Below are 15,957 nucleotides of genomic sequence, written 5' to 3'. Positions count from 1 at the left end.
GAAAAAATTATATAAATATGTATCATATAATTGATTATTAAGATAATATCATATAAATTTTTATGTTATTTATATATCAAAGAGTACAATACAAATACGTTTGACAATAATTTTAATTATTACACAAAATATCATCCATACATCAAATGACCACGTAGATGATAGCTAGACAGGTGAAAAGTCTTTGCCATGCGTGCAATAATCAATGTTGACGTGGGGATAATTTTGAGAATCTTTAATATCATCTCTGATTACAAAATCTATTTTGGTGTAAATTTTATATTAAAATAGTGCGATGTCTACATCAAATACAACATTTATCTCCACTCATTTACTTCAAATCTTACACAAAAAAAATATTATCGAAATATTCCTTTTTATTTTACATATATTAATTATTGTATTGTATTTAATATATTTTTAATTATGACTAATGTTTTATTATTAATAAATTTAAATAATTATTAATAAATTTAAATAATAATATTTAAGTTTATAATTTAATTATATAACATAAATTAATTTATATATAATATGAATTAATATACGAAAATTATTTTGAAAAATAAGAATACAAATTCAAACACACTATTTAAATTTGTGTATTATTTAAATGTATTTTCTTTTTGATTATTCTCTTTATATTTGCATCTGTATTTGAAATATTTGTTTCAAGTTACATTTGTATTTCGATTATATTTTTCAATTTTGTTATGAATTGTATTATTATATTAATTTTTTGTATTTGTATTAAATTATATTAATTAAAAATCATAAAAACAAATTAGTTTTAAAGTATTAATATTTAACATAAATAAATAAATATTTTAAAAATCAACAATTATTATTTTATAATTTTTATGATTAAATATCTAATGATTAAAATAATAAAATAAAAATTATATTATTATTTTAATAATTTTATATTTTTAAATACAAATGTTATAATAAATATAAAAAAAAATTAAGAAAACCCTCGCGCCAAATTTGGGGCAAGGGAAGGGGGCTGCGCTATTTTGGCCCATTGGAATATTTGAAACTGCACCAAAATGATGTTTTTGATGTAAACCTTGGAGATGCCCCGAGGGATTTTACGTGGTTAAAAATTTTAGCTTCGAAATTAAATAATCAAACATTATTTTTCGATTATAGTTGACATAGATGACAAGTGCATAATTAAAAATAATTAATATTATAAGCTGGTGGTTCATATATTTTGGACCAAACTTACTGTTACAACAAATTAGGTATAAAAATCTAAAATATTTATTTTAATTTTAACGATGATAAAAACCAATGTTTTGTACTTGGTCGTCTTGGAATTTGATTTGTTCCTTGGGTTGTTTAGCAATAAATAGCTAGTGAGAATAGCCAATGCATTCATTTGGCCTGTTTTCAAAGTTTAGGTAAGAATCTGTATTTGCCTATCAACTTAACCTGTGGATATCAGGAAAAAACTTTTTTTGTTTACTTTTGGGTTTCATTTCTTCACCATAGTCAATTAATTTATCCGTTCGTTTCTTATATCTCGAACTTTGCAATTTATATCGCATATATTATCTTGGTTAACAATATCTTCGAACGAGCTTGTCACATTAGATTTTTTCAATGTGATTTATCTGACCAATGTAATTTACAATCTATTATGTTAGTTCGTGGTTTACCCATACATACCAAATAATAAAGGTTGCAAGTTATCACGTAAAAGAACGTTATGGATCGATAATCATCACTTGAATTTATCCGTTCGTTTCTTATATCTCGAACTTTGCAATTTATATCGCATATATTATCTTGGTTAACAATATCTTCGAACGAGCTTGTCACATTAGATTTTTTCAATGTGATTTATCTGACCAATGTAATTTACAATCTATTATGTTAGTTCGTGGTTTACCCATACATACCAAATAATAAAGGTTGCAAGTTATCACGTAAAAGAACGTTATGGATCGATAATCATCACTTGACTAATAAGATGAGATGATAAAATATATAAAAATATATGAACGATAGATCATTCAAATTGAGTCAAACAACAAACAAGACAAATATCAAATAAGTTCTCGTCATTAACATCAAACATATAAACTCATAATAAATTAATTTGATATTTTTTCTCTTAGAAAAAGAGGGAAAGAGAGATATAAATCAAATAACTCAAATTAAAATTCTTTTAAAAAATGGAGTTCTCGTCTTATTCTTACATAATGAACAGAAAATGCATGGGGGCACCAAATTTTTCGTCTCACTAAGAAATTGAAAAAATAATATTTGAAGATGCATTTACAAAATAGGCAAAAACTTATGTGAGACGGTCTCATGGTCGTATTTTGTGAGACGGATCTCTTATTTGGGTCATCCATGAAAAAATATAACTTTTTATGCTACGAGTATTATTTTTTATTGTGAATATCGGTATGGTATACCCGTCTCACATGTAAAAATTCGTGATATCGTCTCATAAAAGACATACTCTACAAAATATTATCTTCCAAAAACATATTCTTCAAATTATTCGCACCAAAAACTATTTGGATCAAATTTTAAAATTTTATTTATAAATTGAACTTAATCAATATATATTTAAAAAAATATTCTTAAAGCAACATGAATCTATTTTTTAATACGGTTATTTATAAATTGCCCTCGAGGCACCGAACAGCTGAAAATTCATTTAATTGCTCATTTTCATGAATTAATATGAAAATTTTAATGAGTTTTCACGATTATTGTTAAATAGAGTTAAATTGAAGGAATAAGAATACATATTATTATAATTTAAATGTTGTATTATTTTAAATAAATCCATTTTCCAAATTTAAAACAAATTGGATTCGAAACGAATAGGAAGAGGGTGCGTACAATTCATGGCAGCGTGTAATCCAATCCATCACATTCCGTGGAACCAATGGCTCGTAAGAGAGCCATGGAATCATGTTTTTCATTATTTTTTTTTTTTTTTTTGATGGTAATACTTGTAATATTATTAAGAATCGATCATATCAGAGGATACAAGATTTACCAACCAAAAAGGAAGGTTCCCAAGCGTCCAAACAAAGGGAGCAGGGGAAGAAATAGCAAAACAAGCAATGGAATGTGCAACTACATTAGCTGATCTTCGCACATGATTAACTCTAATCCCGTGGAGGTCCAAAAGTAGCTTACGAACTTCATGTGCAATTGCACCTGTATAACTCAAGTCCTCCTCTGGGGAGGTGACTGCTTGCACCGCCAGTAAGGAGTCCGAAGTGACTTCTTGAATTTGTAAGGAGAGTTCTTTCGCCTTTCTGAGGCCCTCTCGAATTGCTTCCAATTCTGCATACTCAACTGATGGGGACTTTTTTATTTGATGTCCAAACGCAAGTACTATCTTGCCTTCATGATCACGTATTGCTCCCCCCACCGAGAACCAATTTGAGTTTACATTGTAGGCCGCATCTGTTTCTAGCCGTAGTTGGTTGGTCTCTGGCTTATTCCACCTTCGTCTTATGCTATGTAAGCTTTTAGTCGGTGCAATACCAGTCGCTTTGTGAGCTTCTTTATATTCCTGCAACAGGTGAATGCTCCAATCTGTGTCAGCACTAGTTAAGTTTCGTTTATTTTTGTGCAACAGCTGTAATCTTTCATGCCAAACTGCCCAGGTGCGAATCGCGAAGGATTCAAGTTCCTCTTGATTGACTTGATCTTTCATCCACATGAAAATATCCACTATATCGGCTTTATGAGCTCTTTGGAGAAGTGATTTGAAAGTCGTACCTTTCCAACATGGCTTCATTACCGGACACCAGAATAAGGCATGTTCAGTTGTATCAAACCCAAAGTTACAGAGCTTACAGTGTCCCTGTACTGGAACATGATGAGCCAAGAGATTTACCTCGGTCGGGATTATGTTATGCAATGCTCTCCACCAGAAAATACGGGCTTTCGGTGGGATCGAGAGTGCCCATAAGGATTTCCACCACCTCCTCGCTTGTAATTCAGAGCAATTCGGTGGGGCTTCATAGCAACCAATTTCCCGCTTATACCCGTCCCGCACCGAGTAGCGTCCTTTCGGTCCTTGTATCCAGAATCTTGAGTCCTCTTTTTGTTCTCCTGCGATTGGGATGTTCAGTATTTCACCAGCAATATAGGGAGGGAAGAGTTGATGAATCAATGATTCATTCCATTCTCCTCCCTGGATTAGGGTACTCACTGACATATATTGTTCTTGTTCTTGTAGTGCCTGCAATGGGTTTTGGAAACCAGGGATCCAGTTGTCCCTAAATGTACGAATCTTCTTTCCATTTCCAACTCTCCAGCTGAGACCTTTTTCTATCAGATGCCTACTCCATAATAATGATCTCCATATGAATGACGGATTGCTCCCGACTGTGGCTTTCATAATGTCTTGGTGCTTGAAGTATCTCGCTTTCAGGACTCTCGCAACCAGAGACTCCGGAATAGTCATTATTCTCCAAATTTGTTTCGCCAGGAGAGCTTTGTTAAAAGCTTCCAGCTGCCGAAATCCCATACCCCCTAAGCACTTTGGTTTGCATAGAGAGTTCCACTTTTTCCAATGCATTCTTTTCTTTTCATCAATCGTGCCCCACCAGAAGTTCGAACACTCTTTTTCAATGGCCTCTAGAATGGATTTCGGGATGCGGAAGCACGACATAGCATACGACGGTATTGATTGGAGAACAGATTTGATTAAGATTTCTTTTCCTCCAGCTGAATATGTCTTGCTACCCCACCCTTTTATTCGACCCACAATTCGCTCAATGAGGTATCGAAATTGCATCTTTTTTTGTCGGATAGAAAATGTCGGTAGACCCAAGTACAATTCATGTCCCTGTACAACTCGGACCGAAAGCATCCCTTTGATTGTATTGACAACATCCTCGGTTGTATTGGGGCTAAACGATAAAGCGGATTTGTCAAAATTAATCAGCTGTCCTGACGCCTTTTCATATAGAGAGAAACATAAGCGAAGCCCAGCACAATTCTCCACCGTAGCCTTAAAGAATATTAGGCTATCATCTGCAAAAAAGAGATGAGATATAGAAGGGCAAGAGTTTGCTATTTTAACTCCAGAAAACAGGTTGCGAGCTTCGTAGTGTAGGAGTAGATTAGATAGTCCCTGGGCACACATGACGAATAAATAAGGTGAGAGTGGGTCTCCTTGGCGCACACCTCTTTGAGGTGTTATTTTATCCGTGAGTTCACCATTGAGAGAGAATGTATATTGGACTGTTCGGACACATCTCATCACCTTTTCTATCCAATTGCTGGAGAAGCCTATTTTTTCCATAACTTTCTCAAGGAATTTCCATTCGACTCGGTCGTATGCCTTGCTCATGTCTAGTTTCAGTGTTGCATATTTTTGTTTTCCCCCTTTCCGGCTGCGTATCCAATGTAGCGTCTCATATCCCAGGATAATATTATCAGTGATTAATCGGTCTGGTACAAAAGCACTCTGAAAGTCATTGATTGTTTTCTTGAGGATTGGTCGGAGCCTATTTGTCAAAGTTCGAGCAACAATTTTATAGCAGACATTGCACAAGCTTATTGGTCTGAAATCCTTCACTGTCATCGGTGTTTTAATTTTTGGTATAAGTGTAACCACTGTTTCATTCCAGCCCTCTAGTGAATCTCCTTCATTTAGAACACCCAGGATTGTTGCTGTTACCTCTTCCTCAATTTCGGCCCAGTATTTTTGGAAGAAAAAAGCTGACATACCATCCGGTCCCGGAGTTTTATCTGGGTGTTGATCGAAAAGAGCTTTCTTTACCTCCTCAGCAGTAAAAGGTTTGTCCAAATCAGCTCGCATGTCCTCATCTATTGTCGGCTGCAAGCAATCTATTACATTATTCAAGTCTGAGTCCGATGGTGTGGTGGATGTAAATAATTCTGCGAAGTAATTTAGTATCAGCTCCGACATGCCGTTCTTGTCATCACACCAGTCCCCATGAGAGGACATCAATCCATTAATAAAATTCTTGGCTTTTCTTTTAGATGCATAAGCATGGAAGAATTTAGAATTTCTATCGCCATGTGTTAGCCAATTTACCCGGCTACGCTGTTTCCAGTAGATTTCCTCTTTGGTTGCAAGGGCTTCAATTTGTTTTTCTAGGATCTGAATTTGGTTCGACTCTTCATGCCATCGTTCATGTGTCTTGATTCGATTCAGTTGCTCCCTTTTCTGTTTTAGTTGTTTAGGGATATTTCTAAACCTAGATCCAGCCCACCTAGTGAGTTCATTTGTGCAGTTCCTGATTCGGTCAGCCAGGGACATTGATCTCTCCTCTTTCTTCCAACCTTTTACCACTGTGTCCAAGCAGTCCGATTCTGTAGCCCAGTGGGATTCAAATCTGAAGATGTTACCATGTCTAGTGTGCTTGGAAGCTGTCCTCCCAAGTTCAATAAGGATTGGGCGGTGATCCGAGTGGAAAAATTCCAATGTTTGAGCTCTAGCTGCTGGGTAAAGTAGTCTCCACTCAAAGGTTCCCACGTAGCGGTCAAGGCGTTCGAAAATGATGTCCCCATCCGCTCGTCGATTAACCCACGTGTAGAACTCACCCGCAGCATGAAGATCTTGAAGATTACAATCATCGAGAACATTTCGGAAGGCTCTGGTTTGATGCATCGGTCTAGGGTGCCCTCCAATTTTTTCCCTATCAAAGCATATTTCATTGAAGTCTCCTCCAATCAACCATGGATACTCTTGAAGTGCATGCATGTTGCTCAGACGACGCAATAATTCCCAAGAGTTGTGGCGTCGACTATGATCCGGCTGTCCATAAAATCCCGTGAACCTCCAAGTTTTATCTAAGTGCGATATTACACTGTCTATATGTCCCTCAGTGTAGGATTTAATAGAAACTTCAAACGGGTTCTTCCAAAGGAGCATTAGGCCCCCACTTCTACCATTACAGTTGACAACGAAAAGTCCATCATATCCCAGCAATAATTTCCACTTTGTGCATTGGTGTTCCCTCAGTTTCGTTTCAGAGAGGAAAATGAGGGAAGGGCTCTTTTCAGCGATAAGTCGCTTCAATTCTCGGAATGCCCTTTGGTTCCCAAGCCCCCGGGCATTCCATACTACACAACTCATTGGGATCGGCGGGGTTGCTTGGTAACAACCTCCGCCGTTTCAGTTGTATTAGTAATCTCCATCTCATCATTGAAGGCTCGCTTGCGAGGGAGATTGCAGTCGTCCTTAGGCAAGCTTATCTTCTCCACTGTAGTATGATTAGGTGGAGAATTTGTTTGGATACCTGACTCTGTTTGATATCTTTTCTCTCTTGCTCTCCTCTTCCATTTCTTTTGTGGCATGGTTTCCTTCCCCGAGCTTGGGAGTAAGGGAGATTTCTGTGCTACTTCCATTTTAATTGTCTTGCTTATTCTGGGAGTACTTGTGTTAGTGTTTGTACCCATCTGTTGAACATTAGATCGTTGATTGGGTGAGGGATGTTCCTCCCCGTTGAAAACATTGTTAACCTGCCAGCCCTCATCTGCAGTGTCTTTAATTGTCCCAAAATCCCTTCCATTGACCTTATCTACCAGTGGTCCTAGTTGAAGAGTGATTCTGGTAGATTCCTCAGTGTCGTTGTCACTTGAACTGTGTGATTCCCCTGAACCAGTACCTGTTGTAGTATTCCTTCTCAGTTTACTTGGAGATTCCCTGTGTGATTCCCCTGAACCCCGTTTACTTGGAGAGTTTTTGTGGTTATGTCCTCCACTTTTAGATGCCGCTCTCAGCCACTCCCCATACTTAAGCTTTCCTTTCTCTATTGGGTCTGTGTCACAGTCTCGAAATGAATGTCCTATGATTCCACACTTGTAACAAAAGTCCGGCAAGCGTTCATAAGCCAGGATAACTATTACCTCTTCTGTCCCTTGGTTATCTGAGATGCAGATGTGCTTTTTCAATGGTTTGGTGACATCTAGGCGTACCCGAATTCGAGCGAATCGACCCATGGCAAAGCCGTTTGCCCTAGTATCCACTTCTTCGACCTTCCCCACTTTATTGCCCAATTGGTACAGGAACGTATTCTGCATGAGTGCTAAAGGCAGATTGTAGCATTGGACCCAAATTGATATATCATCAAATTTCATCGAGCTTGGTGTCTGCATTCCTTTGGGTTCTCTGAATATGACAAGATTTCTGAAAATGTTCCAAGGTCCGCCTAGGATCGCTCGATTTCGATCTTGCATGGATTTGAAGTCCAAAAGAAATAAGTTGTCCCCAACAGATCCAATTTCAATATGTTTGGCCGCTTGTAGGATGCGTGGCATCTGGTTTACGAAGGCATCGCGATTTATGGCTTTGGCTGAGAATACCTTAGCCACAAGACAATGCTCCAATTTCCGTTTACCGATCTGCAACACCTCCTCTTCAATGGTAAGGTTTTGTTCATCACTTTGTGTTGTTGATATCTTGAGTTCTGTAACTAACCGCATGACTTCATCGGGGTCCATAGTTAACCAGTAACCGTCGATTGTTAGTTCTGAATCTCTTAGAAATGTAGTATCGAAGACCTACACCAAGGTAGGGAGGGAGATTTTCATTAGGGTTGCCGTCAGGAACCCTAAGAAAAAACGATCTCAGTAGAATATGTTTTTCATTATTAAGTACGAAAGGGAACGATATCCAAAATAATTCTAAACTTATCATTAATTAAAAAATAGTTTTTTTTAGACGGCCTTATTAGCATCGAGTCCTTTCTATTCATCTATATCAGAAAAATAATATTGTTGATATAAAAAATAATATTTGTTCATGAGTCCGATCGGATCGAAAAACCATTTTACGAAATTGATTTGTGAGATGATCCATTGAAGTATTTGTGTTAAATTAATTTGTTCTTAATAGAAAACTTTAAGAATGGATCTTATTTTGTTTCGTTGTTACACATGGATATACTAATATGAGTAAGTCTCTTGTCAGACGATCTCACGAATCTTTATCTGTGAGCCGGGTCAACCCTACCGATATTCACAATAAAAACTAATACTCTTAGCATAAAAAGTAATAATTTTTTAAAGATGATCCAAATAAGAGATTCGTCTCACAAAATACGACATGTGAGACCATCTCACAAAAATTTATACTGACCAATATTTATTTACAATGTATTCAACCACATCATTTGTTTTCCTACCTAAATAGACAAATCAAATATTCACCAACACCCACCAATCAGTTACATTAATGAAGACTGATGTGGAACAATTCGAACCAGAAATAGGAAAAGGTGTCGCAATGGATGAATGAGCCTAGAAACTTCGATTAATTCCTTAATATGATATAATTTTACATAGAAAATAATTGAGATTTTAGCTTGCATTGTTTTTCATAGAAAAAAAATTGTATAATTATTTTTTCCACAAATCTATATGATTATTGTTATAAAGTACAAATATTTACAATTATATATAATTTTGTAGAGTTTTGAGTTATTGTCAATTTTATGTGGCTGTATCCAGAATTTCGAATCTTAAATGTCTTAAAATTTTGATATGTGTTATTGATAACAACTAAAAATATTCAACGACAAACTTGTATTTAACAAAAAAATCAAAATTTGTAAATTATTATTTTTACATTAATTGTACGCTCTATAATATATTATTTTGATTTGTATTTTAATTATTTATTCAAATGATCTTATTTATTAATTTGAATTATTTATTATATAAAATAAATATGGATATATCGGACAAGTGAAATAATAGTAATAATAAAAAAGCAAAGCCGGCTAAAAAAGCAATTAGTTGGCAATATTGGCCTCAAACGGTCAAGAGATGCAATAAAATAAAAATCAGTAAAAATAAATTTAATTAATTAATTATTTATATAAATAAGTAATTACAAGTTCAAACCACAAGTTGTTCTTATAAAAAAAAGTTTCGATAAACGCGTGCCGAGTCAAGGCTTTTGCGCTCACCGAATCTCCGATCGATCCTCCTCTCCTTCGGCATCAGATCTCCAAACCCTAACCCCACTTTGTTTTCTCTTACCTCTACTTTCGTCGATCTGCCGTGCCGAGAAGAAATTGGAGTAGTAATTGTGGGGAATTTGTTGCAGTCGGTGGAGACTTCGTTGTAGTGACCAATTTATCGATTAATTGTTTGAATTTCTTGCTCTGGTTCTCTGTCGCTTCCCAAGTGATATCGGTGATTTCGCGGAGTTTTTGGGAAAGAAGGGGAAGTATGCAGCAACAAGATCAGAAGAAAAAGGTTTGTTTTGTCTTTCAGTATTTTGTGTTGTTAATTCTTTTATATTGTTATTTCTTTTATGTATGTTGATTGATTTGGGGAAGATGAATCTTTCTGAATTTCTCTCTCTGTTCTTTTATTAAGTTTAGAGTTTTAATATACGAATCGATTTGATTGGCCACTGGGTCTTTTAGCTCTACGTAAATACCAATTTTATTTTTTAGATTGCAAATTGGAACCACGGAGCTGAAATATTTTTATCCTGTGATATGGAATATAAGATATATTTGTGTTGCCCTTTTGAACCAAAAAGGGGGAAGGGAAGAGGTCGTTGCCTCTTTTACGAGTCTTACTACTTTTTCCATACTCTGATGTACTTTGTTATTCATTGGTGTTAATTTGTTTTGACTGGATTATAATCTGAAATCTCGATTTAAATGGTTTATGGTTTTCTTATGCATTTCACTATTATTTTACAGATTTCTAAGGAGATTGAATTCTTTACTGAGTATGGAGAAGCCAACAGATATAAAATTCTAGAAATTGTTGGTAAGGGAAGTTACGGTGTTGTTTGTGCAGCCATTGACACGCACACTGGGGAAAAAGTGGCGATAAAGAAAATAACAAATATTTTTGAGCATTATTCTGATGCTATTCGGATTTTACGTGAAATTAAGTTGCTTCGGCTTTTGCGTCATCCTGATATTGTTGAAATTAAACGGATCATGCTACCACCATCTAGGCGGGACTTTAGAGACATTTTTGTTGTTTTTGAACTTATGGAGTCCGACCTTCATCAAGTTATTAAAGCTAATGATGACTTGACGTATGAGCACCACAGATTTTTTCTTTATCAGATGCTCCGTGCGATGAAATATATGCACACAGGTAATGTGATATTAGGCATTGCTTATGTAATAGTTGGATAACACTCAATCATAACCTTGATAATGATATCTCAAAAAAAAAAGCCTTGTAATGATCCAGATAATCCTTTGTCCAACTATATTATGCACATATCATATTTGGTTGCTTGTTTATCATATCTCGATCACTCAAAATCTTTAATTTGAATGTGGTTGGTGAACTGGTTCTCTATTTTTTTTAACACTGTACGGTTTCAGCTAATGTGTATCATAGGGATCTAAAACCGAAGAATATATTAGCAAATGCCAACTGCAAACTCAAAATTTGTGATTTCGGACTGGCAAGAGTGGCATTTAATGACACGCCAACAACAATTTTTTGGACGGTACATTGTACTTCATACAGCTTGACTTCGGTTATTTCGTTTTGTTGTTTATAGCTGAAGTGTATTTTAACATCTGATCATTTTCTTCATGAATTGTACCATGCTGCAGGATTATATTGCTACGAGATGGTATAGAGCTCCCGAGTTATGTGGATCTTTCTTCTCCAAGGTAATTATTTGCGGCCAATGCCTTCCTTTTGTTCCTTTATCAATTTTGATTTGAGGACATGGTTCCAAATCAATGTTCACTGGTTTTCTAGCAATCAGTACATCTTTATTTCTTTTATGTATCTTGTCTGATTGTGTAATCATATTGGCGTGGCCCTTTAAAATTTTGTACAATTAAAAGAAGCTAATAGCTGCCCTGAATTTATGGGCCTCAGATTTTCTTCAATTGCTTTGCATGTACGTGACATTCCTGGCTTCCTTATTCTTTCATTATCAGGTGTTCAAAAAGTATATATGCATTTACTTGTTGTCTGCATACCCTTTCATTCTTAGTTTCCTCTCTAGTTGAACAAGCATAATTCTGTGGGACTCTAAGGTGAAGTTGGACTTCTGGTTTCATACCTTGTTTAGGGACTTTTTCTGGCCGTGGTAGCACATGCTTGTTTATTTTAGTACCGAGTGCATGTATTTAGAGTGCATCAACCCTGTAGTAATTGTAGATTAAAATAATTTTGTTCAGGGAGGACTATTGAACTCTCATGGAAGTTGAAATTTCTGTGCTGTGAGGTAATTGGGTCAGGCATCTTTTTCTTGGAAGATTATTGATTTCGTGATTCATACTCATGCATTTTTACATATTTCTTGCAGTATACACCTGCTATTGATATTTGGAGTATTGGATGCATCTTTGCGGAAGTCATGACAGGAAAGCCATTGTTTCCTGGTAAAAGTGTTGTGCATCAGCTGGATTTGATTACTGATTTTCTCGGGACACCATCAGCAGATACAATTTCTGGAGTATGGGATTTCACCCTCCTGTAGTGATATTTTATTCTTTGAATTTTTAAAAACCGAAGGCAACTATTTAGTCCTGGATGCAGGTACGCAATGAGAAGGCGAGGAAATATTTATCAGACGTGAAGAAAAAGTACCCAGTGCCTTTCACCAATAAGTTTCCAAATGCAGATCCTTTGGCTCTCAAATTGTTGAAAAGATTGCTGGCATTTGACCCAAAGGATCGCCCAAGTGCTGAAGAGGTAAATGTTCCTTATAAATATTTGTTTTCATTCTATAATATTCTCGATGTTGAGAATAAAGATGTTGCTTTAAGCATATGCTGAAGTGAGTTTGGTGTATGTGTTTATCAGGCATTGGCTGATCCATACTTCAGGGGACTTGCCAAAATTGAGAGGGAACCTTCTTGTCAGTCGATCTTAAAGATGGAATTTGAGTTTGAGAGACGAAGAGTAACAAAGGAGGACATCAGGGAATTAATATTTAGGGAGATATTGGAATACCACCCTCAGTTACTGAAGGACTACATGGCAGGAAATTGTGGCACAAGTTTTCTCTATCCTAGGTATTGAATTCTCATTTGAACCTATTGAGTTGATGATTTATACCTGTCTGGCTATCCACGAACAGCACTTCTTCATCTGTTCTTTCTGTTATAATAGTGCTATTGGTCATTTCAAGAAGCAATTCTCATATCTCGAGGAAAATTTTGGAAAAAGTGGGCCTGTGATTCCTCCTGAGAGAAAGCACGATTCTCTTCCAAGGTGAGTTTTTTTAATCCACTGCTGCATCTGTTTCAATATTTTCTGACTAGTTGTTGACAAAAATTAAGATATTTTTCTCATAAGCTGATGAAATAAAACACTGTTGAAAAGAACAGCAAATTCTTATTTATGACCAGAAACTTCACCGTATGTAATCATTCGTGTATCTCAAGATGTTATTTAAGGAAGTGGAAAATGGTATTGTACGCATGTTGAGCACCTTTTTATTGCGACACGATGATCAAGTCATCCACCCACTATATTGTCATTATTCGTGAAATTTATGCGCATCATGGTGTATGCAGCCACTGCTGAAAATAATCACAGGTCGAAGTTGGTAAAAAGGCCTGTCTTTGAGCGGACAGCGGTTTTTTGATCCTGAGTTGTCCTCTTTCTCCGTGTCATTCTTCATTCAAATGATTTGTAGCATTTGCTCAATGAAGTTTTACCTCAATCTATTTTATCCTGTTGTCTTTACCTGCCATGGTAGGGGTTTTTTCAGTAGGTTTCAAGCTAGAAAATCAGGCCTCTCAAGTCCATTCATGAGGTTTTTTTTGTCGTGCATGTGTATGTTGGTAACTTAACGGTCTCATACTTTTTTCATATCATGCAGATCTACTGTCAACACAAGTACAATTCCTCCCAGACCACAGCCAACCATGTCTGCTTTTGACCATCGGAAAACTACAGGGGCTATGTCCGCAGGACTCAGGGTTTCTGATGCCAATTCTGGAAATATATCAAGCATTTTGCGACCACCACCACGAGTACCTAATGGTATTGAATTTTTATTACTTAGCATTCTCATGTTATTATCAAATTGGTTTGTGAAAAATTTGTATTGAACCTTTTTAAAAGTGATTTTTCATCACACCAGACAGAATATTTGTACTCTGCAACTGAGCTTGATGATATACTATCCGGTATCCACAGAACAGAAATGGGATTTTTTCTGTGAAAGTAATTATCTTACTAGTCATAAACCTATTATTTAAAATAATGTTCTGGGCTTATGTGGATATGAAATTGTATTTAGTATCACTAGAACAAAAAAAAAAGGGCCCCACTACCTATGACTGGTCGTATGAATTAGAAATTGATTGTGCTAAAAGATGCTTTTCTTTATTGCCGCGCTGAAGCTTTACCCTCTAATGTACTCGTTTCCATTGCCTGCTTCTGTTAGCTGTAAAATAATCAATCAAATGGCCTTTTTGTCTTCTTTGTAGCCAACCCTGGAAGAGTTATGGGGCCAGTTTTACCATATGAGAACGTCGGCCACATGAATGAATACTTTTGTGGAAGGGGTCTTCCTCAATCAACATCTCCTCATCGCATTTTTAGGACTAGCTCTGGGAGGACTCAAGACAAGCTTACAATTGAAGCTGAGATGGAAGCATCCCCAGTCAAGCAGCAATCTCAGCAATATATGCCAGTTAAATCAGTAAATGGCATGAGCATTGGCCTCGATTTTAAAGCACAATCTCAAGAATACATGCAGGCTAAGTTGAAACCCGGGATGAACTATGAAATTAACGGTAACCCATATATCCAGCCACGAGCGAAAGCTGGCACCTTGAACAGTCAAATTCCTGTTGCAACGGATTTGTTAAAACCCCAAACTCAGTTTGTTGTGAATGGAGCTGCTTCTCAACGAAAGATCGGTGCGGCTGTTGAGGTTGGATTAATTTAGTAAATTTTATATCGGATACGATCTTCTAGTGATGAGGGAGCCCTCACGAATGTATAGCATTTTTTTAGTCAATATCGCTGTTAGATTGTCGGATGGTGGTCGATGGTTATTTCATTCATCCATGATTTGTTCGTGAGATGAGCTGGTCTTTTTAATTGCTTCTAATTTTAATCTACTTCCTCGTGTAGAAACTATTGTTATTGTCGATTTGCTACATAGTTGGACCAGGCAGCCTACTATTCCATAAATGGGTCAGCACGATGAATCTACAATATATATATATATATATATATATATGTGTGTGTGTGTGTGTGTATATATATGTGTATATATATATAAATAAAGGCAAAAACGGGTCGTAGTTGTGAGACGGATCTCTTATTTGGGTCACCTATGAAAAAGTACTACTTTTTATGCTAAGAGTATTACTTTTTATTGTGAATATGGGTAGGGTTGATCCGTCTCACGGATTATGACCCGTGAGACGGTCTCACATGAGACTAACTCATAAATAAAAGCTACAAAAAGTGAAATTCAGACATTTTGTAACAATTTAACACTCTCTATGACTTGAGACGGCAAATGAAATGAACCGGTTTGTCAGCTTTTTATCGCGCAAAACTTGTTTTGTATTCAAAAATAGAATATCTTCAAATTTTTTTCGAGCTCAAATTATTTTGTGTTAAATAAATATGATATAATTTTATATTAAATAAATACTTGTTTTCGAGCATAGATCAAATAGTTCGAGAAACATATTTACACTCTTCGAACCAAACTCAAATTTAATTGAATCAGATTCGAGCTAAAAAATTTAAAATTTGCGTGTTTTGAATCGAACTCGAATAAAATTAAGAATCCAAATTCGAATCTTAAATTTTTTCGTTTATTTCCCAAATATGAATTAAATGTGTACATAATAGACTAGATTTCATTGTGTATAAACCAATATTATAAAAACTGATCAGATTTGATGAGATTTAGCTTTGAATAAACCTAACAAATATCCATAACAAAAAAAATTAATTATTATCTTTCTATCATCTTTATATGTCATGATTGGATTAGATGACAAATTTATATAT

The 15,957-nt window shown here is 35.7% G+C and overlaps 1 protein-coding gene across 1 annotated transcript; it reads left to right on the top strand.

Moving 5' to 3' along the window:
- The first annotated feature begins 9,877 nt into the window (after nt 1-9,877).
- On the top strand, nt 9,878-15,120 carry LOC140838501 (mitogen-activated protein kinase 15-like). Its single transcript, XM_073204861.1, has 10 exons — nt 9,878-10,224; nt 10,683-11,091; nt 11,328-11,455; nt 11,565-11,624; nt 12,272-12,421; nt 12,505-12,660; nt 12,772-12,983; nt 13,081-13,182; nt 13,796-13,959; nt 14,409-15,120. The coding sequence occupies exons 1-10, from the start codon at nt 10,198-10,200 to the stop codon at nt 14,870-14,872; spliced, it is 1,872 nt and encodes a 623-aa protein (XP_073060962.1). The 5' UTR covers nt 9,878-10,197; the 3' UTR covers nt 14,873-15,120.
- Nucleotides 15,121-15,957: the final 837 nt, after the last annotated feature.

Source organism: Primulina eburnea, chromosome 8 (assembly GCF_022965805.1).
Source record: "Primulina eburnea isolate SZY01 chromosome 8, ASM2296580v1, whole genome shotgun sequence".
Lineage (NCBI taxonomy): Eukaryota > Viridiplantae > Streptophyta > Magnoliopsida > Lamiales > Gesneriaceae > Primulina > Primulina eburnea.
Note: the sequence above shows the minus strand (reverse complement) of the source record. Positions and strands in the feature narration are given on the sequence as shown.